This window comes from Mytilus trossulus, chromosome 1 (assembly GCF_036588685.1).
Source record: "Mytilus trossulus isolate FHL-02 chromosome 1, PNRI_Mtr1.1.1.hap1, whole genome shotgun sequence".
In the NCBI taxonomy this organism is placed as follows: Eukaryota; Metazoa; Mollusca; class Bivalvia; order Mytilida; family Mytilidae; genus Mytilus; species Mytilus trossulus.
The window spans coordinates 37,024,551-37,050,657 of record NC_086373.1 but is presented as its reverse complement, the minus strand read 5'-3'; the positions used below and the strand labels follow the sequence as shown (position 1 = coordinate 37,050,657).

General features: G+C 30.4%; 1 protein-coding gene across 3 annotated transcripts in view; it reads right to left on the bottom strand.

The window, feature by feature from the left end:
- The window catches only part of LOC134723377 (voltage-dependent calcium channel subunit alpha-2/delta-3-like), a 123,641-nt gene extending 104,531 nt beyond the window's left edge, over positions 1 to 19,110 (bottom strand). The window contains exons 1-3 of one of the 3 annotated variants that reach the window (XM_063587002.1): positions 18,994 to 19,110; positions 14,655 to 14,791; positions 11,852 to 11,963 (exon numbers count right to left, since the gene is read on the bottom strand). In XM_063587002.1, coding sequence (XP_063443072.1) covers positions 11,852 to 11,907 — 56 coding nt within the window. In that variant the 5' untranslated portion in view covers positions 11,908 to 11,963; positions 14,655 to 14,791; positions 18,994 to 19,110. Of the gene's footprint in view, positions 1 to 11,851; positions 12,851 to 14,654; positions 14,792 to 18,993 lie in introns of those variants that run through there. The other 2 variants (XM_063587010.1, XM_063586996.1) reach the window with 2 other exon arrangements.
- Positions 19,111 to 26,107: the final 6,997 nt, after the last annotated feature.

The following is a 26,107-nucleotide window of genomic DNA, read 5'->3' as shown; positions in this document are numbered from 1 at the left end:
TAATTCTGTAATTTCAGAAATTATTGAGTGCATTTGTTATTGCGATTTTTCATTTTACACTTAAATGTGATTTTAATTTTTGCAATATTGAGAAAAATCCTGTTTAATTCATGTAACGATTAAATTTCAAAAAAGAAGATTAAATTATTGCAATTACAGGTATCCCCTTGTCGCTTTTTTCGCAATAATAAAAACATTGCAACAATTTCTGAATTAACAGTACTCTTATTATCTGGTAATAGCCATTAAAATTGTATTTCTCCATAAAAATGTTTAAGTTCATGATTTTTTTTATCGTGTTGCTAACATTTCAATTAATTATGAACAATTAATCAACTGAAATTACTGTTAGGAAGAAAGATCACATTTTTACTGACATTTCTGATGTGTCATGTCCTAAAACAATAGAAAGAACAGTAGAAATTCATCAATTAGACAGCAAGCAAATAAAGAAAGGCAAGAAACAATTACAACCATCAAAGATTTATAGCCTTCTTTGATAACAAAATGTAGGACCTTGAACAAATTATATGACCTTGAACAAATTGTAGGACCTTGTGCAATTAGTTCTGGAACCATTGAAAAAATATATATGAAATATTTCTTTAACTATTGAAGGCAAATTTTATTTGATTATACAATTTTTAGTTCTTTTGAAAGATGTTATTTTCAATATTTCTTTCTTATATTGGAAAATGTTTAGCAGAAGCAGTGGCCATCTTGAATTCTCTGAATAAGAACTCTTTGGGCGACTTCATTTCAAACCAGAGTTTAGACCTAAGAGTTCCATATGAACGGGGAATAATTTTGAAGAGTAAGGTCTCCAGATTACCTGAAGTACAAGGCCCCTACTCTGAATATATTTACATTTAAATTTGATTGGATTGACTTCATAACATTTGGGATATGGTGTCGATCCCAAGGAACCCTGCCACAACCCAGGGCTCCTCCAGTTCTAATGGTGGGAAAGCTATATCAAATCATAACAGGTGTTATATATGACCATGTCAATCCCATCTACTCTAGATATCCAGAAGACCAAAATGACACAAACATTAACAATTATAGGTCACTGTATGGCCTTCAACAATGATCAAAGCCCATACCACATTTAGTCAGCTATATAATGTTCATTTAATTGTTTGTCAATGGTGTATATTATGTCTTATTTCTGACTTTAAATTTCTGCTTCATTTAACCAGGAAATAAATTGTTTTGTAACAATGCTGATCTATTTCAACTGCTTGGTAAACAAAATAAAAATAATAACTTACAAAAATGTGGGTATCTTTTTATTTTTCTTAACAATTGTCTCATTAGTAAAAGAAGTTGTTTAAAACTCAAATGTTCATTACAATGTTTGCGGTCAGAACCTAATATAGTGGTTGTCTTTTGTTTCAACCTAATGATTTTTATCCTTTAAGGGAATTTATCATGGAAGACATTTGATGGAAAGCTATTAAATATATTCACAAGGTTTTTTTTAACTATTGACACTTAGCTGGACATTGTGTATATGTTCCGGACCATATGAGTATTTGGACCATACGCGTATGGTCATGACCATATGGGTATATACTCATATGGTCCGACCATACGCGTATGGTCGGACCATACGCGTATGGTCGGGGTAATTAACACTCTGTTATAGTTAACTTTTAATACTTCTAAACTCTTCATATGGTATGACCGTTCATTCAAAATACGCTATCATATAGGTAATTTTATCATTATATTATAATAAAAAGATAAGCTATATAAAAATAAGAAGTTTAACATAGTTAATTTTACTTAATTGTCAAATTTAAAGTAAACACATTTTATACCGATGGTCATTACCGATTTGTTATTTCGAGAAAATGGCAATATGTCGACTAAAAAATTAAATTCCAAAAATTTCTTAATGAACTGTTACATAAGAAGTCACTGGAAAGTAGTATAATTTTAGTTAATTTAAGTTGTGTTGTGAAGATGGTGTATTGCAGTCATTTTACGATATTTGAGATCTAGAGCTTCTTAAAAACACCGTAGACATCAGAATTGCCAAAGACCTCGGTATCACTGTACGCAGCTGCAAAAAAGGCTTGTTTTTCACTCGCAAACAAAATGTGTAAATGAAAAAGATCGTGCAAAAAAGCTATAATACCGTGTGGAAGTGAGTGTCATCCAAACCTATATGCACGAATGTAACTAGCGATGAAAACTAACAATGGCACCAATATTAAATTTTTACGTAGTTTTTTGGATTATAAAATTTAAAAAAATGTCATGTTTTAAACCATCACTGTTTTTTAGATAAAGTGTTTGTATTATTGAAACATTTATAATGTAATTTGAAAAAATATATATACCTATATGGTCCAAATACTCATATGGTCCGGCCCGTTAATAACCAAACGAGTATTATACTCATATGGTCCGACCATACGCGTACGGTCGGACCATACGCGTATGGTCGGACCATATGAGTATACGCATATGGTCATGACCATACGCGTATGGTCCAAATACTCATATGGTCCGGAACATATATATACTTGTGAATTGTTGCAGAATATGTCAAAAAATGAAATGAGCTTTTTTTAATTTTACCATTTTTTTTTTTAAATGTATGGATACATGATGAAGACCTATTTTCAAAACTGTTCTAAAATGGCAGTCGGGAAATAAAAACCAGTCAGTAAAAAGGGCAATAAATTTTAAAATACATTAATTCAAATGCAAAATTAATACTAGAAATCCATCACTCTCAAAAATACATAAGAATAATTATGTTTCAGTTCAAAGAATAAAAATGTATGTAAATCCATCTGAGCAATTCAATTTATTGACTATAACTCTGCAAGCTAATAGAAAGAATATGCAAATTTCAATCAAGAAATAGCTGAAACTTCCTTAATTCTTCCAATAAAACCATCAAATGCATTTCTCACTAACTTGAAATTCATTTCTTTAATTAGAGAACATGATATGCATCATCAACTTATTAAAACATAAATTCAACAGTGAGAGAACAATATGCCAATATTGGAGTTTTTAACAACTACCACATTATAAGTTTTCCTATTTCTAGGTTCAATTTACAATCATAGTAATTCAGGAAAAGAAAATTTCTAAAATAGCTATGTCATTATCTTAAAGAAATTGTAATGCAGTTTTCAGAAAGAACATTAGTTAGTATTAACTGGTTGAAATTAATCAGAAATTTCAAACTGACACATTACAAACGATTTTGAAGTTGAAAGTATTGTGATTAGTTTTCCCCTGATGTCTTTCAAAGGCATTTTCAAGAAGTTCAATATTTTTTCAGAAATTTTTTACAGAAAATACTTGTTATCCAATTAAAACACTGGAGTGTGCAAGGGAGGTGCTGATTGGTTGCCCAACTTAAAGTGGTAGAGTCTTCCATTCAACTGCCGTCTCAAATAAAAGGAGGGCAAAAGATACCAGAGTGACATTCAAATATATAGATAGAAAATAAACTGACAACACCATGGCTAAAAAAGAAAGACACTCAGACAAATTATAGTACACAAGACACAACATAGAAAACTAAAGACATAGCTACATCAACCCCACTAAAACTCAGGGGGTGATCTCAAATAATATAGACAGAAATGGAAGAGAATTTGGACAAAAGCTAAAGTGTTGATTTACTGACTGGCAGTAAAAAATCAAAAGTAACAATTTTACTGCACTATACGGACATTTCAACGATAAATGTCTCTTAACTGATGCTCAAGGCCAAATAATTAAAAATCCATAGCCTAATACAATCATCGAAGAGCTGGTCAAACCCCAAAAGGACATCAAGCAGTTAGCACATCCATGCCAAAAAAGATTGAGAACTTTGTATTAAGGAAATATATTACTTACGGTAAATTAAAATCATTTCAAAAATTTAAAAACAGCAAAGTTAAATTTGTAGCAAAACAGTTATTACTGGTTTTATTATAAGTAGGTACAAGATATTCCATTAACCTGTCTAACATTCAAAAAGGTAATCCATCTTTGTTGGGCAGCCATTTTTACTTCAAATGAGAGTGTTGTATTTGTATTTGTAATGGAACTCTTTTGGAGATTACATAGCTCATTTGTAAAAATACACATTTATCAAATTAAGCCACAGTGCCACCAGCCCTCATCAGTCATAAGAATATCAACCACGAAATCTGTCATCCATAAATAATAATTTCAAAGTATCAATACCATAGATAGGATCAAAAGAATACAAAAGAGTCATGATATAAATATATCAATAACAGGCCATAAAAGCTTAGCCATGTTGTAATGTATTTGTACATCTTGTAGCTTGGTGCTAGATCTTCCACCCACATATTATCACTGAACAGATGTAAAAGGGATGATAAAATTTCATTTACAACTTTTGATGCCTTATGTCTGCCATATAACTGATATGATGTACAACATAACTGTAATACTGATAAAATTTAATTATATTGTAAAAGGAGTAAGCGTTACTCACAAACATTGGAAATGGAGTTTTATTGGCAAACCAATCTTCGGCCCACAATTTGTGTAAACATTTTAATTATTTAGTCATTTTTCCTGTTAAGCAGCACCAAAGATGCAATAAAACTCTTTGATCATACCCGAATAAGTTCAAATCAATATTTTTGTTTACTTAAGGACAACATTCATCTGTATTTTCCAATATAAACTAGGACTGCATAAAATTTAATAACAGGATAAAATGATAGATTGGGTTTACTGAAAAATCAATTATGAATTACTGAGTTGATAATCCAGTAATAACTTGTTAATTGTTTTCGTATCTTTTTTCATATGGCATGAGACTCAACTCGTTTTTATTTTCTTAATATGATATTCTTTGAAGAAATTGTTTTCGTAATTAACCCATTAATACTTATAAGCTTATTTTGACATCAAAAAGCTTAGATATAGTCAAATGGATATGATGTGGGGTTTAAAAAGAATTCCAGAGCTTGAGAATAAATTCAGTCCTCTTCAAGCATAACTACTAGAGATGGAAAATGCCTGTTAAAATAGTTAACAGGCTAGATATTGTTCACAAGCTTAAAATGTAGAGAAAAAAATCTAATACAGAAAACCTAAATTCCAAAATTAGAAACCAACACACAACCCAGAAAACATCACAACCATCTACTATCGACGCTGGACATAAAACATTCAAACAAATGCAAGATAGCAACAAGCAGGGATATGTTCAACAAAATAAAACAAAAAAGATAAAAAAATACTGACTGTTGGAAAAAATATAGTTTTCTGATAATTTAAAACAAAACTTTCAAATAATTATATTTGAATGTAAGCATTTGTTTATGGATTTGAGACACTCCATACTTTTTTTAATTTTGTAATCTGTAAAATATCTGATTGAATGAGTAAAATATAAAGTAATTTTTTGTAACATTGCAAAAACATATTGTGGAAATGTGTCCCCTTAACTAACAAAGTCAACGGCATCAAACCTATAAAGATTGTTCCAGAAAACAAATGTCAAACTTACTAAAGTTGGTGCCATACCTTATAACATTGTTACTTATGCTATATTGCTACTGTCACGACATATTAGCTTTGTTAAAGATTAGAAACCTAGGGTTCAACAAGTTCTATACATGACAGTGCATATTTGTTTTAATACAAGTCCAAAGATGGTTCAATAATAATATATTCAATAATTATCCAACATATTACCCGAATGAGTAATTTCATTTAAGCAAGCAATAATGGCTGGTATTCTTCAAAGAAAATGACTACTGTCAAGAATCGCCTAGGGAATATATAATTTGAAATACAATAAAAATAATTTCTGGTGTTTCATTGTAGAGCATTGAATGTTGCTATAGTTCATGTATAGAGACAAAAGAATTTGTTAGCACATGATAATTTTTTGTGACATGTTCTGCTTCACAAATTACAATTCGTATCAATAATAAAAGGTTCCTATAGTCAGAAATATCCCTACTGAGTTGAAAAGCAATAAAGTGCCTATTCAAAGTAAACTACAATGACAAATAACATGCAGTGATGTGTAAATTGTCATTATAATGTACGTATTACAATTACTTTCTGCTTTTTGGCAGAGAAATTTTAATCTGTAGAGACATCAGCTCAAAAACCCCATACATATTCTACTGTATAATAATCTTATGTGTTACCCTTCATTAGAATCAAACAGTGATAAAAGAGAATTAAAACAAGACCATTAAACATTTTGCACTGCCAACTGATTCACCATCAACTGCACATTTTATTGAGAGATAAGCAGTCATAAGTACCATGTATGGTATTAAGGTGGTACCTAACACTACAGGGAGATAACTCTGTAAAATCAGCTAAACGTTTGAATTACGTTGTACTGGTAAGGGAATATTAAGCTTTTCAATGATCAAAACTATATTTTGTCAAACTGCTATATAACCAGTGTAATTTTTCTGATAAAATGGGTGGTTCAAAGTTTTTGAAATTTTTATATTGTTGTCAAAGGGTCAAAGTAAATACTTTGTCAAAATTTTATGAAAATTAAACGAGCCAAATTAATTTTAGTGAAAGTGGAACCTGTTTTATATTTTAAGAAGCTGAGTGCAAAACAGTGTGCCTACAAAGATAAAGAAAACATTTACTTTTGTCTGCTGATTCCGCCCTCGACTGTACAATTTCAGGTGGCCCAATAATATTTCTGTTTTATTTTTTTAAATAAATTATATTTCAAAAGATGTTACCTACAAACTAAGAGTCTGATAAATTTTCATAGAAATAAGATGATGTGGTACAAGTGCCAATGAGACAACTCTCCCTTTAAGTCACAATTTTTTAAAAGTAAACCACAATGGGTCAAAGAAGGGTCTTTAACATGGAGCCTTGGCTCACACCAAACAGCAAGCTATGAAAAGGGCCTAAAAAATTACAAGTGTAAAAAAAAACATACAAAAGGAAAAACCAACGGTCTAATTTATATAAAAAACTTTGTAACTTTATTCCAAAAAATTATTCTTTATAAAACATTTTTTTTTTATATTTATGAATTCCTAATGAATTTGAAGCAATAGCCTTTAGCCATCACAGCTAAATATTTTCTATTAAATTTAGATTAATATATCTTTGAAACAACTGTTAACCAAAAAAAAAAGAATTTTTAATCAGGAGCTTTTCAAAAAGCCTCATTAAAAAAAAAAATTGCCTTAAAATATTTATCAATTTGTTTTACTTCAAAGTATATACTTTGAGAAGATAAATGAGCATCTTCATGCAGGGAAAGATTATTTAATATTGAGATTTAGTCTACCTAGGGAACATATAATTTGTCATGTAAAATTTAGTCTACCTAGGGAACATATAATTTTTCATGTAAATTTAGTCAACCTAGGGAACATATAATTTGTCATGTAGATTTAGTCAACCTAGGGAAAATATATATTTGTCATGTAGATTTTGCCTAGGGAACATATAATTTGTCATGTAGATTTAGTCTACCTAGGGAAAATATAATTTGTCATGTAGATTTTACCTAGGGAACATATAATTTGTCATGTAGATTTAGTCTACCTAGGGAAAATATAATTTGTCATGTAGATTTTGCCTAGGGAACATATAAATTGTCATGTAGATTTAGTCTACCTAGGGAACATATATTTTGTCATGTAGATTTAGTCTACCTAGGGAACATATAATTTGTCATGTAGATTTAGTCTACCTAGGGAACATATAAATTGTCATGTAGATTTAGTCTACCTAGGGAACATATAATTTGTCATGTAGATTTAGTCTACCTAGGGAACATATAAATTGTCATGTAGATTTAGTCTACCTAGGGAACATGTAATTTGTCATGTAGATTTAGTCTACCTAGGGAACATGTAATTTGTCATGTAGATTTAGTCTACCTAGGGAACATATAAATTGTCATGTAGATTTAGTCTACCTAGGGAACATATAATTTGTCACGTAATCTCCTCTTCTGGCTGTTGCTTTGTTCCTTCAGATTACAAAGAGATTTGTCTTTCATGAATAATCATTTCTGTTGATATTATTTTTTTTATAAATAACACCTTATCTTTTAGCAGGAAAATGCAATACAAAAATATGACAAAAAATGGTGTTGTTTCTTTTGAAAAATTATTAAAAAAATAGCAGAAAAGTCACGATTCTAAAGTTATATAATTTTTTTCAGATGAACCTTTATAACTCAATAATCAATTCTTTTTGAAGCTTTGAATAATGGCTACAATTGAAAGAACAGTATATGAAATCAAGTGCTGTTACAGTACAAGTAATTCAAAATCTTTTTTTATTGTGTATTAGTGTAATTCAGGTTCATGAATTTAGCAGGGAATGCCTACTTAACACTGATGGTTTTCTCCCTTAGAAAACTACAACAAAATGACACATTAATGCCACAATCAAGTTTGATGTTGCCTCCTTTAGGGTTTTTCTTCTATACAATTTTAAACTACTAGAACTGAACTATTAGAAAAATACTGAATTTTTGATGATGCTATTTTAGACTTATTTCCAGACTTTGTTTAATACTCCAGTATGGTAATATCAGCTATCAGATTCAGTCATAAAAACCGTCTTTAAGTGAACTAAGTTTGTATAATGATTCATTTTATACATTGCTACGGGTCATATCTGACTCTATATAATCTGTCTCTTCCATTAAGATCCAATATTGTTTGCTAAATCATCATCAACAAGTTTAGATGAGACTAACAGTGTCAATTAATACAGGTAGTACACTACACCATTGACTGCAATTATACTACAGTAAATTACTTGGTCTTTTTCTATAACAGACAATAATCTTCTAAACTGGCAATTCCTTTGCAACAAATTGGTCTGAAGTGGATAAAATTACCATGTTATTCATGGCAAAAAGCTGAGTAGTACTTGGTCATTTTTACATACAGGGTACAATAAAAGTTGATAATGTTCGTCTAAAAGAACCATTATGGTTTGACTGTAATTTGTCTTTGTCACAATCGTGGTTGAGTATAACTGTAATATGGACAAGAGGTAAATGACACCGCCACACATAAATTCATCTGAATAAAAGTCGTATTCAAAATGGGAAAACAAATATATTTACAGATGAATACATAATATTGTAAAGATTCAGATAAATTTCTATGATTTAAATGAGCAGTTCAGAAGCAATAGCAAATACAAAAGTGGGATGTAAGGCAAACAGACAGATTAACAGAGATATCCCCAACACTATATACAATCTTCTTCAAATAATAAAAGCAGATGTGGAGTATCAAAACAATTGGGTTTATTCTAAAACATTAGGTTACAATGGCCTAGGTGTATGTTAGTCTGTTTGACAGATTTGACATCACAATCTATTTCAGGGTAAACAGTGTTTTTTCTGCAAGGATGGAGAGCAAGAATAGATATTCAGCAAGTAACTGGACACCAGAACATGAAAACAATGGTTAACCAAAAACATTCACCAAGAAACTGACAAACTGAAATTCACTCAAGCAGCTTTTATTTTAAAAAGACTTTTCTGATTTAAATCTGTTGAATGTTTTATATTTTTGGCTTTCCAAAGTTTTGATCTAGTGTTGGCTATCCATACAAAATGAGAACATCTATCTGTACTATAAATGGTTTTTTATACAAAGTATTATGAGTACGGCACTTTCTCTAAAAACTGTTCTATACTTCCCAAATATACAGAAATATATTGATGCAGCAAATATTTTTCAGGATATCTTTATTTAGTTAAAAATAAATTAATTCATCTCAATTTAATCCTTATTTTCGTACAAAGTCATACAATGAATTAAATATGTTCAACAAACATTTGATCAGACGAAAGTGAATGACTTCAATTGACCTCAATAAACTGATATAATTAATGCATGTGAATGTATTATTTAACAAAAATAGTTAATTATACTACAATTTATCTTTTTTCATTCATAAAATCCTCTGTCTAGTCCTTTCCAATTTCAATTCTGTTTTAAGATTGACAAAAGACAATTTAACAGATAAACAATATTGAAATATCACTGTGGACAGACTTATTCTAGAACAAATGTTATTTAAACCTTATATATTCTTCCATTATTACCGGTTTTAATTCATCTCTACCGACTGGCAGACACACTGCATTAAACTGTAATCCTTTTTATTCCTGTTCCAAGCAGACTCGCTATTTCTTAAATTGGATTACTTAAACTAAGATCAACTTTTCACAAGAGGCTTTACTGTATGTAAAAAAATAAGGTTTTATCTAAACACCTTAACCAATTTTGCATTTATTTTTATTTCACATTTATCAATTTTCTCTCGAATCGCCTAGACATTTTGCTTTCATCAATTTGAATTCAAGCCGAGCAGACATTTTGGAATTCGTTAATTTAAATCTGTCAGTCTGCACAGAGACTACAATTTTTTCATCTGATCATCCATTGCATGCATACAGAACATCCATTAATTTCTTGTGGATTCACCGATTTATTGAGCAGCATATTGAAACTGTATGAACTCAACTACTGGAAATGGAATTTTCAATTTATAACAATTAACTTTCATTTGCATTTCCATTAACATTTGCACTACGCCATTTGCAAATTGTTTACAGGCCTTACAAGGAAATTTGTGAGTTTAATACGGACAGGCACTAGGCTATTCAATAACAATTTTCAAATAATTTGTGATTTCATGTTGTTAGGCATTTTTCCACTTTAACTCCATACAAGACAGTGCTTCAATATGCCATTGGAAAATTAAAGTGATGTTTTCAATCTTTTATACATGTTAGGTTCACTTTACTTCAAGCTATGAGTAGATATTTAGTAATTGAGGAAATAATTAAATTTACAAGGACTAGGGTCTAAATTGGCTGACATTTTCAAAATCACTACATGCTCTCATGAATATTATTTATCTATTCAGAGATGGATGATAAAATCTATTGGAAAAAGTGAGCTTTGAGAGCTAAGTATGTCAGGAAAATAGCATTAGAAATGAAGGCCTTGGTTAAGGAGATGAAAAATTATTGATAATTTGTTTGTGCCATTTTTAGGTATAAAATGATATAATGACCAATTTAACTGAGATGGTTTCTATGTCAACTGAATTCTATGAAGAGGCAATTACACTCATTTAAGTTGTGAATGGTTAAATGCATGTTGTTCTAGAAGTGAACATGAAATATAAATTTGCAAGTGTTTTTTATTGGGAAATGGGGAAAACATTTACTCAGAATCTTTATGTAGAAGAGTCATTTAGGGGTTTTATACTAAATTTCATCATTTTTTTTTAAGATAAATAGTTTTGGAAAAAAGTTGACAAATTTTGTAGTGGCACAGAAGTACCATTTTCTAAACTGGATCTTAACCTTTATGCTCTGAGACAAATATTTATTACTTATAAATACAAAAGGACAAATAAAAATACGAAATGAATTATGTACTTGTAGTTCATCAAATTCAGGGTTTTCTATACTCCTTCAGAATAGGGATAAATCTAACATTTCAAAAATTCATTTTCATAAATCAAACTGTGTTCTTCATAAAACATTTTCAGAAGGCCCAGTTTAAAGACTTTTTGTCATCTTTCTATCAAAAAACTACAAGGAATACACATGGTTATTTTACAGAAAATTTGAAATGACAAAATATTAAAGAAATGCATGTATATGTAATGCAATGGAACTTTAGTTTATATCAATTCATAACACTACAAATGTTCATACATTAATAAATCTTGAAGACGTTTTATTTGTAGCTGTCAAGATGAGGGTAAATTCCATGAGGGTTTGTTCAACATAAATTTTACATCTTAGTAGATTAGAACTAAGACTGATGAATAGTAACGAATAGTAACTTACTGATCTGGGTCAATCTTGACATCTTTATATTGTGGTATATAAAATGGTCCATTCATTCCAGGGTTAACTCCATTAATTCCTGGCTGTGTGCATACATTCTCCAATATGAAAACTAGAACAATAAATAACAAATGAAAATGGCATCCCATTTTAAACCGGTTTTCTTTCTAAATTGCTTAAATATCTCTTGCTATTAAAAAAAGCCTTGTAATGATAGCTTCAGTTAGGTCTCATTTCCACTCTAGTAGATAATATAACACTTATCTGTAAATATTTTCAAATCAAATTTTACGGCATAAAATTTCTAATCTACAGATAAACGGAAGACCCTAGAAACATCACATCTCTTTCCTAGAATAACACTCTGCAAATTGTGAAAATCTCCAACAAAATAAAGCGAAATTGATGTAACGAAGATTTCAATCCAATCAGCCAATACAAGTTATAACACAATCATCAAATGAATAATTCTAACTTTTCAAACATATTCCCAAATTAATCTCTTTACGCTAAAGAGTGTTTCTTGTAAAAATTTCGATCACAAAACCACTTTTTTTTTAATATTTAAAAAAAATTGATTATTCCTGTTGATAATTTAAAGTTTAAGTAGGAGTAACAATTTTCTTAGAATCGATATCCAATACGATTCACTAGTTAAAGTACAGATGACTAAATTGCTAGTTTACATGATCTGACAATGTGAAATGTATAAACAAGCAATTCAACGGACATATGATTATTGATCCTCCTATTTACTGTTTCACCGAGAATCTTCCTTCGTCAACTAATTCAGCGCTACCATGTGCTTGATATATATATATAATATTCAACTTTAAAATGACATGTAGATATAACGCTAAACCATATCCCTCTAAAACATGCTCTCTCTGATTCAACTCTTGACTTCTGTCAAGCGTTGAAAGTGAAAGTAAATAGAGCTGTCTTTATCAGCACTATTGGTCTGTCTGTAATGGATCAGAAGAGAATACCATTTATGATTCTAACCAGGGATTTAAAGGACTGATAGAAGGAAAACAAGAATAACAGCTATCAACAATTATACATAATTGATTAAATTTTCAATAGTTATTAGTAATGTTACACTATACACATGGATAGTGGTATTGATCTTTGCATTGATACATTGGTGCCGATCGTCTATAATCATACCCAACTTTTGTCCAATGAATAATTGATTTGATTCATTCTATTTTTTCAGCTGATTACATGGACAATATGTGTGATATTAAGTTTTTGTATGTAAGTATTAGATTTATAACCCTGACACCTGCCATATTCCTTTCGACTTACACTTCTGCTCTTTGTACTAGATATAACCTTAACAGCCTACTAATTATTGGGAATTAATAATTTAGACAATCAATATCCAGTTTTCCATTAAATAGATATAAACTAAGTAAATCATATCTCAATCAAAGCAAATGACAACATATACCAGTCGTTAAACAAAACTCTATACAATTAGTATAACACCAATACGCATTTAAATGCAATACATAAAATCCATCTGGGAATCTGGAATCAGAAAGCAAATAATAAACAAAACAACCTTTTATCCAACATTTTATTGAATTTCTATGGATTGATTTGGAGAGCAATAAGTCTTTTATGGACAATGCATCTGTTATAAATATAAGTTATTCTGTTTCTATTTGATGACAATGTGAATATGTCCATTTCTAGACAAAGATACAGAATGGGTTTTTCTCATTGTTGATGGCTGTATGGTTGCCAATTATTACTTACATCAACTTTATTTGAACTTTGGTGAATAGTTGCCTCATTGGCAATCATACCACATCTCCTTACTTTTATATAATAAATTGAACTATTGTGTATTTGTTACGTAACAGGAATTGACACTAAAATAAGTATAATATTCTGACAACATCAAATATGGAATTTAAGGATTACCCATTCAAAGGGTTGAATCAAGAGTTCATTTCACTGCTAGATTCCATTAGGTTATCATTTAATTTTGTTACTGCACACTCAAAATAAAACCCTTCAAAATAGTGTTTCATCTCTCAAACTATTAAATCCAATGTATTCAGAATAATTGCTTTATTTGAGTGTAAAACTTCATTCAGATGAATATTTTATATGATTGACAAATGTTTCCTTTTCAAACTGTTCATTCAACCAAATCAAATTATAAATAAAGAATTATTATTTTGTAATCGGAGAAATTATTGTGATTATTTATCAATAGATCTGTTGATTAAATGACAAAAATGCAAGATTAATAGATGAGATTTCAGAAATTCCTACATACAAAAAAAAATACCATCAGATTTTCAATATGATTTTTTATCTATTCTTTTTAATCTTTTGGCAATAATAAAAACATCTCAAATTAACAGCCTACTATTTTTTTTCAATCAAATAACTATTTTTTAGTCCATAATTTCTATTAAATATCAAACATAAAAAGTAAAAATATTCAGGTTTTTTCCCCTTCCTTTTAATTCTTTTTTTTTTTAATATCTAGCCAATTTTAAGGAAATTCAAACCTAGATCGAAATGGTGTATCATTGTATAACGCGTTGGCCTGGGTAAAATATAGATTTCCTAAGTGGTGTCAATATTAGTTGTTCAATAAAAATTAAGACAAACACACCCAACCAAATAAAACATGTCCTGTCACATAGGATTTCATTTGGTTCAATAGTTGTTAAAAAGATTTATTTTCATTTTAAAAATACACTTTTTTTTTAAATTAATGTCATATGCTTTACACACAGTCACTATAGTAACATCTCTCAATAATTACCAGACAAACCTTTCTGTTTTATTTGGTTTCATCTATTTTCTTGAGCAGTTTAATAATTATTTCTCGTTTTCAGACCTCCTGGTGCTGCTTCTAGTTGACTGAGCATGACTGAGGTAATAACACTGGAGAAGTAACTCACTAGGAACCTTTCAATTAGAAAAAATACCAAATCAAATTTCTGGTTCTCAAGCTATTTGCCAAAGGTTTAAATGTTACAGCTTATTCTCTAAAGCATGTAGAGCAAGACTTTAGTTAGCTTGCTTGCTTTGTTTTTATATTGTACAATCATTAGGATAACACCCAATTAAATTCAAATATAATATATACAGGTTAAACTATGCCTATATATATTGTTTAAATATGTCAATCTTATCTATGAAGCTTGTATAAACAATTATACAAACAAAGCAAGCAAGCCAACCAAAGTTTTGCCTTACATGCATTAGGAAATTAGCTGTAAACTAAGTCTGAGAACTGAGTAAGTGGCTTGTGATCAATACAAAATTGACTTTATTTAGAGCCTGGAACTTTGTACTATTCTGTGGATTCATTATCATTTGTGGAGTATTGATATTCATAGATTTCATGGGTAAAGGTATAAAACCACCAAAAAAAAACCAAATACTGTGGAATCATTATTTTTCGTTGGATACCAAAATTAATTTTCATGGCTTTCATGGGTACAGGTGAACCATGAATTCATATTGAAACAAAATGGGGATTCCTTGACAAGGAACTTGTTTTCACTAAAATTGTGTGATGATGTTGTTAAAACCTTACCGTAAATTGACTGTTTTTATTATATATTTCTTGCATAACTATGTGTATTAACTCTTTATTATTCTTGTCCATGTTTTTACTATCGGAAAAGCTGTGAATTGTTTACTTCAAATTGAGTACACCAATGACGTCATAACCTATTTTTATTATGACGTCGTCTCTGGGTTTGTTAATTTAGGTAAATGGTAAGCCAAAATGGTAAATGGTTTACCAAAGTATAAATACGGCGGAGAAAAGGATAAGGTTCAGTGCGACTTTACCCTGGGCAAGTGACACACGCTAATTCCAAGCGATTAAGTAATAACCACAGCTAGACTATTTCCGTATAATGTTGGCTTGTTAGTTCCATAACAAGTTGTATTTAGAGAATAACTTCTCGAGAGAAACGTTATATTTTGACATTGAATTTCCGTTACCATTTGCCGATTACCAAACTATAGTTAGTAAACTTTCGGGGTTTAATAATATTTCCGCTATCCATTTCCTTATATTCACGATATTCTTATAAAGTAAGGTATGTATTTGTTAGACTAGAATACTGTTAAGTTATTTATTATGTGTATGAATTGCTGATATTTATTGCACGTAAATACTAGTTGATTTTTATTTGACGAGTCTGTTATTCTTACAAAAACCTAAACGGAACCAAACTAAGATCTATCAGAATACCACAACGTAGCACAAAACCTATACAGAACCAACTGTAGATCTACTTGAATACCACAAAGTACCACGATACCAGAGTACCAAGCAACCAAAGAAGTCGCCAGTGATAACTTTAGTTCATATATACTTATACATTGTTATAAAACACATAATTATAGCAACACACTAAGTGCTACACATTTATATTTTAACACCAAAGCCTGACCGCTCGGTTTTCGTTACAATATGTTCAACTAATTACAAATTTTCTATACGCTTTGTGCACAGAAATTGGCAAACCACGAATTCAAATATCCACGAAAATGTTAGTTTTCCTCAATCCACGAAAATTGATACCCACGAAAAATAAATGAATCCACAGTATAGGTGGCATGTGACTTCTAATGGCTACAAATTCAAAAAAAGCTTAACTTGACTTCTGTTAGGTCATTGAACTTGTATCCAGATAAGTCTTTAAATGAAATGTTAGGCAATTCTCAACTAAAACAAATAAACCTTCAAAATTAGGTTGTGGTGAAAGTTTGCTTGCTTTTAATTTTAAATTTACAATAAAAAAAAAATTAAAGAAAAAGATAAAAAGCTAATTCCATTACAAACATTGTAACTTAACAATAAAAATAAACATAAAACAGAATTAGTAAATTCTGATTAACACAGTCAACAAAGAAGCAGGGTTTCATTAACCTTATTTCTGATACAAAGAATACAATGGATTTTTTGTTGAAATTAAATCTTTCTTTTGCACATTAATTTGTAACAAAATGTACTAAGTTGTCTTACTGACTGACTTTATGTCTTTTTAATCTAAGAAGCATGCACGATGCTTGTATACTGCTTTCTATTAAATTCAATAGACCACTTTCGAGTTCATCCGTCACCGGCAAAAACTCGTCAATTATGCACGCCTTTATGACGTCATTTACCAGATAGAGGGGCTCGCCTGTATCCCTGCACTATTTACGTTCATCAAGCGTCTTAGTGATCGTTTTTGTGCAGGATAAACTAGAAATAATGGTTGCTCTGTAGGTACTTACTGACAATTCCCTAATGACAGCAGTGTTGATTGTCTATTTTTAGAATTCAATTTGCCGAATAATTCGTACAATATAGAATTATAATTTTCCAACCACTCGCTCAACCTTGTAAGGAAGTGACGACGCCCCTAAACGCACAGATGACTGCGATAAAGGCGCGTATAATTGACGAGTTTTTTCCGGTGACGGAAGAACTCAAAAGTTGTCTATTGTAAAAGAGCAATGTCCACAAATGAAAACTGTACCAATCTTTTTCTTTACAAGTTGTTAAAGGAAAATGCTGCCAACCTTGAAGGTAAATCCAATTTCAGTTTATCATAGTTAAAGATCAAAATCATATTAACCTCTAATTGCCAACTTGAAACATATCTTAATTTCAAAGTACAAGTTTTTACTCAATAACAAAATCACCATGTTTATATAAAATTATCAAGACCTACAGGTATCCATGCATTAAACAACTTCAATTTAAAACATTTATTCAAAAGTGGGTTTTTTTTCAAATAGATAATTACTATGCTTTCCAATCAGAATTGTTACAATACCAACTGAGATGGTACTGTCAAGAGAGTTCACACTGTCAGGAGAGTTTACACTATAGGAGAGTTCATACTGTCAAGAGAGTTCACATTGTCAAGAGAGTTCATACTGTTAATAGAGTTCACACTGTCAAGAGTGTTCATGTTGTCAGGTGAGTTTACATTTCAGAAGAGTTCACACTGTCAAGAGAGTTCACACTGGCAGGAGAGTTCACGCTTCATGAACATTTACACTTCAGGAGAGTTCACACTGTCAAGACAGTTTACACTGTCAGGAAAGTTCACACTGTCAGTAGAGTTCACACTGTCAGGAGAATATACATACTTCAGGAGAGTTCATATTGTCAGGAGAGATCATAAACTTATCATAGGATCTTTCCAAATTTCAGAGATCAAATTGGAATTATCTTTGAAATGGAATACAGGAATGTTCACTATGCTAGGAGATAAAAGGGGGGTTCAGTAAATTTCCAAAGTTTATATCTACCAAAACAATTTATAGGTGTTGATTTTTAAACATGTCCGAGTGTAAACATGACATAAAAAATTAAGATAAAAATTTTGGCCCCTGTAATTGAAAAAACAGTAACAATCTGGTCTTTCATTATGTAAACTTTATTGATAAATGAACCAGTTGCTTTATTAAATCTGGAAGCTTAAGGGCAGACACGTCATTTGTGATGTCTCTGATGGTGTTCCAAAAGGGTAAGCAATTCTTGTCTATTACTGGCATAAGTCATGTTGAAAATAACAAATAAGCAATAACATATTTAGTGATGTTACAGAAACATGAAATTAGAACATAAAAAACTTGGCTTCAGCTATATAGTCATATATATACAGAAAGTAAATTCACATTTTTTACTCCCAAGTTTCTTGACAATTTTTTTATTTCTAGTAATTGAAATACTAAATAATCATTTCATGTCAAGAAAGTGGGAAAGACCAAGGGAATCACTTTGAAGCCAGAGTGGGTCAACTAGCCTCTGGCCTTGCTAGTCTTGTATGATTTTTAATTCTAGTTCATTTATGTGTTTTGTAGTATAGTGTGACGTCCTTTTTCACTGAACTAGTACACAATTTATTTAAGGACCAGCTAAGTACCACCTTTTGGTGCGGGACTTTCTCCCCATGTTGAAGATCCATTGGTGGCCTTCAGCTGTTTTCTGCTCATTGGTCAGATGTTGTCTCTTTAACATATTCCCCATTTTCCATTCTCAAGTTTTATATGAAAAATTCACAACTGGTATCTCATTGATTTTTTTTACATTGAAATTCTATATGTGTTACTTATATATTGCACGGAATTGTTTGTTGAGAAGTACTTACAAATTAAATTTGTCCACTGATAGAAGTTGATTACTTCAAACACATCCAATCTATTGGGAATTTCCACAGTGTCTCTGCTTCAATGTCAACCATTTATCTTAAACATCACACACAACTGAAAACAAATAAAAAACGTAAATAATTTTTTTTATCTTCCCTTACATACACACAAATTATGGAAATAATAGTGGTAATAAATGGTTGTCTTTTAAATTATATTTCAAAGATTTAGCAATTTTGAAAATGTGGAGTTGATAGCAAGTCTTTGATCTCTAATACTCTTATTCACAATTTTACTAGTGAGTGCAGACATTTGTATATTGCCTAAGACCTTATGTTGATCGCTACATGTCTTTATCTTTTGTTATCTAGGTTGCTTACTGATTGAAATATATCCCACCTCAATTTCAATTTTCATACCTTTCCTCCATGGTTTTTTTTTTACATTCTTGATTAGCATAGGATTTTTTCAATTAAAAAAAATCATCTGGTTTAAAGTATTTAAAATTCATTGTGATTTTTTTTTTTCATAATTGAAATTCCAGTCAGATATTCTCATGATTATCCTTTTTATATTAGATACACATTTTATTAAGTCTGATACAGATTTTTCATAGGCAAACGTTTCAACTGAGGCACTGGCATCATTATGGAGTAAAGAGGGTGGTGTCAAAAGGCGTCATTATGGTGAAAAATCTGAGATTTAAAGGGTAGATGTGTTATGGAGTCTGGAAAGCTAACCTGGAGATCATCATTATTTATTTTCATAGTCAACTAATAAGCACCAAGTGAGAAGTTCTTATAGAGAGTATCCCTATCAATCTACTTTTGAAAACATTTGCCATTGCAGTTTCAGTAAAATTTGAAATTTGACCAATCAAATCAAATTAATTCAGACAGCAATGTTTTTAATTTGATCAGAATGAAATAACCAAGATTTTTTTAAATACCTAAACATACATTATTCACACAAATGTTGGTTAATACAAGTAATTTGGAAGCTGTCAAAAGATTTCAAGACCCCCTCAACATAGAACTGTCCATATTTTGAGTTAGAGCTGATAATTTTATAATTTGTTCCAAAAGAATGTACAACACACTGCAAAAAATATTGTTGAGTAAGTGAAGGTGGGACTTTTTATATTTTCCTTTAATGTCTAAAAGAAATGAACTACAAAATAACTGTGTTCAAAGCACAGGCACTTGTTTCTGTCAATATGGGGTGATTTTTCGTACGGGTATGGATAGAAAACCCCATATTGACAGAAACAAGTGCCTGTGGTTCTAAGGCCAATTGTCTAACTTTCAACATGACCTCTTGAATAAAATTCCTCATGCTTACTGTTTGGAAAAAATAAAAATTACTCAAAAACACATAAGGAATGTTAACTGACGCTAAATATATAACAGAGATGTGGTTATATGATTGCCAATGAGACAACTAATTTTACTATCCACCAGAATTCAAATGACGAAGATATAAGCAATTAAAGCCCACTTCCTAGGAACCAGAGTTCAGTGTATATTAATCATTCCAAATAAGAGCAAGTAAGAATGTGTTTATGGTTAAGATAAATAAGGCTGATTCATACAGCTGACTTTTGGAGGCCAATATATACACTTGTTAGTGTGAATATTAAGAGGTTTTCAGTGCCATATCAATCACTTTATACCCTAGAGAAATCTAAACAGTGATCAAACTTATCTAATGTTGGCCTCCAGTTATCTGGTTGAGATCAATGATGAATGAATTGATTGTTCAAGAAATATACATCAGTTAGGTGAACTTGGGCCTACACCTTTTGCAAGCGAAACAGAAACAATGACTTATGACTTTTTATATTACTTTTTTTCTGGTAAATTACTGGCAAAAAAGGAATAATTATGTTCTACTTCGTATTGGAAGAAATAAGGTTAATGAAAATAACACTGTAGACATTCACTTTTTTGTAACTGTTGAGATCTATAATGTTATCAAAGTCGTAAACTATAATATGATTTCAGATGACTATTATTGGGTTTAATAATCAAAATAAGGAGGATTGGTATCTAATATGTTTACAGTGCAAATATTTTATTGGCAATTGAATGGAGATTGGTTGTCAAATGTCAGAATAGGGTGGGGAAAAAGTTTTTTGTAAGTAACAGTCCCCTCAGTTTTAAAATCAGAACATTGCTTGTACCGGTATATACATTAAGTACATTTTGAAGACATATGTAGAATTTTTTCTAATAATACCTTAAGTTAGTACTTTTCTACACTGTGTTTAATACATATAGATTCCAAAATTCAAATTAAGAAAATTTTGTCTTATTTGTTGTTCATTGTTCAAGATTTATGTCCCTTTAACCACATAACTTAATGTTCTCTGAAGATAAAGTCTACAATATTTGATATTTTACACATTGCCAGTTTTACAGTGAAACAAAGTGTTAATTTCTTGTATATTTTCTTACTCTACTTTTACAACTTCATCTGTGTGATTGCATCAAAACATTTATATCTTTTCTTAAATAACTTCTTCATTGGCAGAAACGCAATGGTAGAGAACAATATCGTGAGTCATAAATTTATTAACAAGAAAATTATAGTAACAAATAAGATTGATACAAGACAAATTTGTGGATTGGCAGACTGACGGACTATTAAACGGTCAATAACAAATAAAGTAATAGAATATGGCAGTTACGTATTGATTTCTGGGATACTTCTTACTTATTTGGTAATTAACTTGTATTAAAGCCGAATACAAAACATTGTTTTGACATCCAATACAATTCACCATAATAAACAACATACTTGGACAATTTTCTCCTATCTAATGGGAACCTCATTTACTTCAATTGATTGTTTCAGATCAAAGGAAATCATTTATTTCTGTTCTGACAATTACTCCACATGGGACAAACAAATTATCCATCCACACAAAATAATGAAAGTTTGAAGAAATAAAGATAAACTGGGTAATTAACTGAAATAAAATCACTTAAATCGTACCCAAAAAATCTTCTGCAAGTTTTTAAGTTGTTCAAGATGATGAAAAACTTAAACTGAATATTGAATTAAAACAATTCATTAATTGTTATACATGTGTACTTTCTAAAATATTATTTATTGAAAATCTAAAATTAAAATGAATAAACATTTGTATAGAATATTTAAATCTATGAAAAACATTGTAAAAAATTTTCTTTAAAAATGCTTCTCTAAATACAGTCTCTAAGGCTGCATTTCTTTCTAACCAAAATTTTGTAAATGTTGTGTCACGTTTGTTGTTGTTTTCTAAACCCTACAAAAGTAGAAACCAATACATCGTTTAATAAGTCTTTACTGACCCTGTTTGAACTTGCAGTAATGCATGCACATATTGTTGGTAAGGACATTTTACAAACCTAGAAACAAATACTTTGTTTAATCAGGTTGAAGTATAAGAAACAAATGTAGCGTTTGTACTAACAAACGACAAACAACAAACTGCAGACGCATTTTTATCATTTGTGAAGTTTGTCAAAGTTTATGCAAATTTTGCAAATGTATGTTTGAAAGAAATGATCAAAACATGTATGAGCTTAGTGGAAAAAAAATGCATCGTTTGAATTAGAAAGAAATGCACCCTAACAAAAAGAAATCATTCATTTATCTTTACAACAATAACCAGATGCTCCGCAGGGCGTAGCTTTATACGACCGCAGAGGTTGAACCCTGAACGGTTGGGGCAAGTATGGACACAACATTCAAGCTGGATACAGCTCTAAATTTTGATTGTGATTAAATAGTTGACACAGCATAGGTTTCTGACACAGAATGAATGTGGTCTAATGAACTTAAAAATTTTTGTTTTGCCTTAGAGCAATTCACTAGGCTGTTGAATATTAATTCTCTCAAAAAATGGTTGAAGAAATTTCTTTTTATTTATGAAATTTCAAATGAGAAAAATTGAATCCCCCCCCCCAAATTTTTTTTTTCACATCCCCCTATCATTTATTCCAAAACTAATCACAATTCAAATTTCTAATGGAGTTTGCAACAATAATTACTCATTTAAATACATCATAAAATATTAAAATGTAAAAATGTGCTTGTTATCACTGAATGGTAAAGATTGTCTTAATTTATCAGTTGGTAGTAAAAGTGAATATACATTGTATATTGTATAAAACAATGATTTTAGTTGATTCAACTACCTATTCTTGACAAAGAAAGATAACTCCAATTGAAATTCTTGCTATTGCACAATATTGTGCAATTAGATATTTCTTGCTATTGCGCAATACTGTGCAATTGAAAATACTTGCTATTGCACAATACTGTGCAATTGAAGATTTCTTGCTATTGCGCAATACTGTGCAATTGGAAATTTCTTGCTATTGCACAATACTTAATATAATAATTTTAGATCCTGATTTGGAACAACTTGAAAACTGGGCCCATAATCAAAAATCTAAGTACATGTTTGGATTCAGCATATTAAAGAACCCCAAGAATTCAATTTTTGTTAAAATCAAATTAAGTTTAATTTTGGACCCTTTGGACTTTAATGTAGACCAATTTGAAAACAGGACAAAAAATCAAGAATCTACATACACAGTTAGATTTGGCATATCAAAGAACCCCATTTATTCAATTTTTGATCAAATCAAACAAAGTTTGATTTTGGACCCTTATTTGGACCAACTTGAAAACTGGGCCAATAATCAAAAATCTAAGTTCATTTCTAGATTCAGCATATCAAAGAACCCCAAGGATTCAATTTTTGTCAAAATCAAACTAAGTTTAATTTTGGACCCTTTGGACCTTAATGTAGACCAATTTGAAAAAGAGACCAAAAATTAAGAATCTACATACACAGTTAGATTCGGCATATCAAAGAACCCCAATTATTCAATTTTTGATGAAATCAAACAAAGTTTACTTTGGACCCTTTGGGCCCCTTATTCCTAAACTGTTAGGACCAAAACTCCCAAAATCAATACCAACCTTCCTTTTATGGTCATAAACCTTGTGTTTAAATTAAATAGATTTCTATTAACTTATACTAAAGTTATGGTACGAAAACCAAAATAAATGCTTATTTGGACCCCTTTTTGGCCCCTAATTCCTAAACTGTAAGGACCAAAACTCCCAAAATCAATACCAATCTTCCTTTTGTGGTCATACACCTTCTGATTAAATTTCATAGATTTCCATTCACTAATACTAAAGTTGTGGTGCAAAAAAGATGATTCAACTACTATTCTATACAAAAAAAGATAACTCCAATTGATTTCTATTTACTTAAAAACAAAGAAAAATGCTTATTTGGACCCCTTTTTGGTCCCTCATTTCTAAACTGTTCGAACAAAAAGTCCAAAAATCAATCCCAACCTTCCTTTTGCAGTTATAAACCTTGTGTCAAAATTTCATAGATTTCTATTTACTTTAACTAAAGTTACTGTGCGAAAAAAAAGAATACGCTTATTTGGGTCCTTTTTGGCCCCTAATTCCTAAAATGTTGGGATCAAAACTCCCAAAATCAATGCCAACCTTCCTTTTGTGGTCATAAACCTTGTGTTAAAATTTCATAGATTTCTATTCCCTTTAACTAAAGTTAGAGTGCGAAAACTAAACGTATTCGGACGACGACGACACAGAAGACGACGCCAACGTGATAGCAATATATGACGAAAATTTTTCAAATTTTGCGGTCGTATAAAAATCATAAGTGCAACATCTTTATATTTTTTTAATCAAAATTTAGTGTTCCCCCAAAAATAATGCAAAATCTTCAAAATCTCTGATATGGCTTTTTTAATGTAACTTGCTCCACCTTAATTAAAACTAATCAGTTTCTGAGTTGATTTCTAGTACATGTACTGTCACTATTGTAAGTGTTAAAAGAACTAGGCAGTCAGACAATAAATATATTTTTTGCTATTTAAAGTCAAGAAACTACAAATTAACAGAACATTGATGCATTGTGACTAAAACTAAATGGCTGGTTTTTAGAGGTTTAAAATTATGAAAAATATATACTCAGTGAGTGGCACAATGTAAGAAAAAACTTTAAAAAAAGAAAAATGATCATTTCTATCTGTTTGAACAGACTAATACACATTGGGTTAGGTAATTATTGTAACAAAAGGTTACTTTTACTTCAAAAGAAAGGGTAGAGTGGGTGGGGTGTATTTGCCATGCACACATTTTCTCCTTTTTTTCTATTTTTTCTGTAAAATGTGTGTGCCTTTACCCAGTACTTGCCTTAATAGATGGTAAAGGCTGTTTGTAAAGTTCCAACGGTTGATATTCCTCTTTACCCCATTTCCAAGGTTTTTGGCACATATAAAAAATATGCAGGTGTTTTTAACAATTTTTGGCTATGGTGTAAGATTTATTTGGAAATCATGCGCAGTCTAATGGTAAATATTTGTGAGAAAAATCGTATAAAAATGATTTCTCAAGGTTATTCATGTAATAAAAAACATTAGTTTTTATAATATTCTACGATAATGAGGATGGTCATTTCATACATTGCTGCAAAAATGTGTCCCCCATGGTACAAAAACAACTAGATTTCCACTTGAGTTTGTGTTCATTTATAGAAATATTAACCAATGTTTTGAAGATAATTCCTTCATCAAACATTTTGTTCATAGAGTTATAGTTCTGAAACCTACACAAGCAGTTCCAAATATTTGAATGTTAGGTCAGATGTAAGTGAAAATGAATGTATTATGTGTCAAATATGGGCCACTCACTCTATTTGAAGCAGATGTCTCAGGATCTGTTATAAATATTTTGTCATGATTATAGTTATTCTAATCTATATATAGAAAGTTTTGTACAAATTTTTTCACTAAATTGATCATCATGTGTTGGAACACCCCACGCAAGGAAGTTGCAAAGAGTATGTTTTTCTCCAATCTGTCAACTCATCCATAACCCCTTCGTGCAGCCAGGAAAAAATATATGTTGTGATATCTTACCTAAGTCTTTAAGTGTTCTTTTATAGTCATTTATCATTCTGGAACAGATTAAACAACAGTTCCATTAGCTTATATTCTGGAAATTCTAATTGAAAGAAATCCTAGAAGATAATTTATTAATAAAATTGTTAAAGTCAATATGAAACGATTT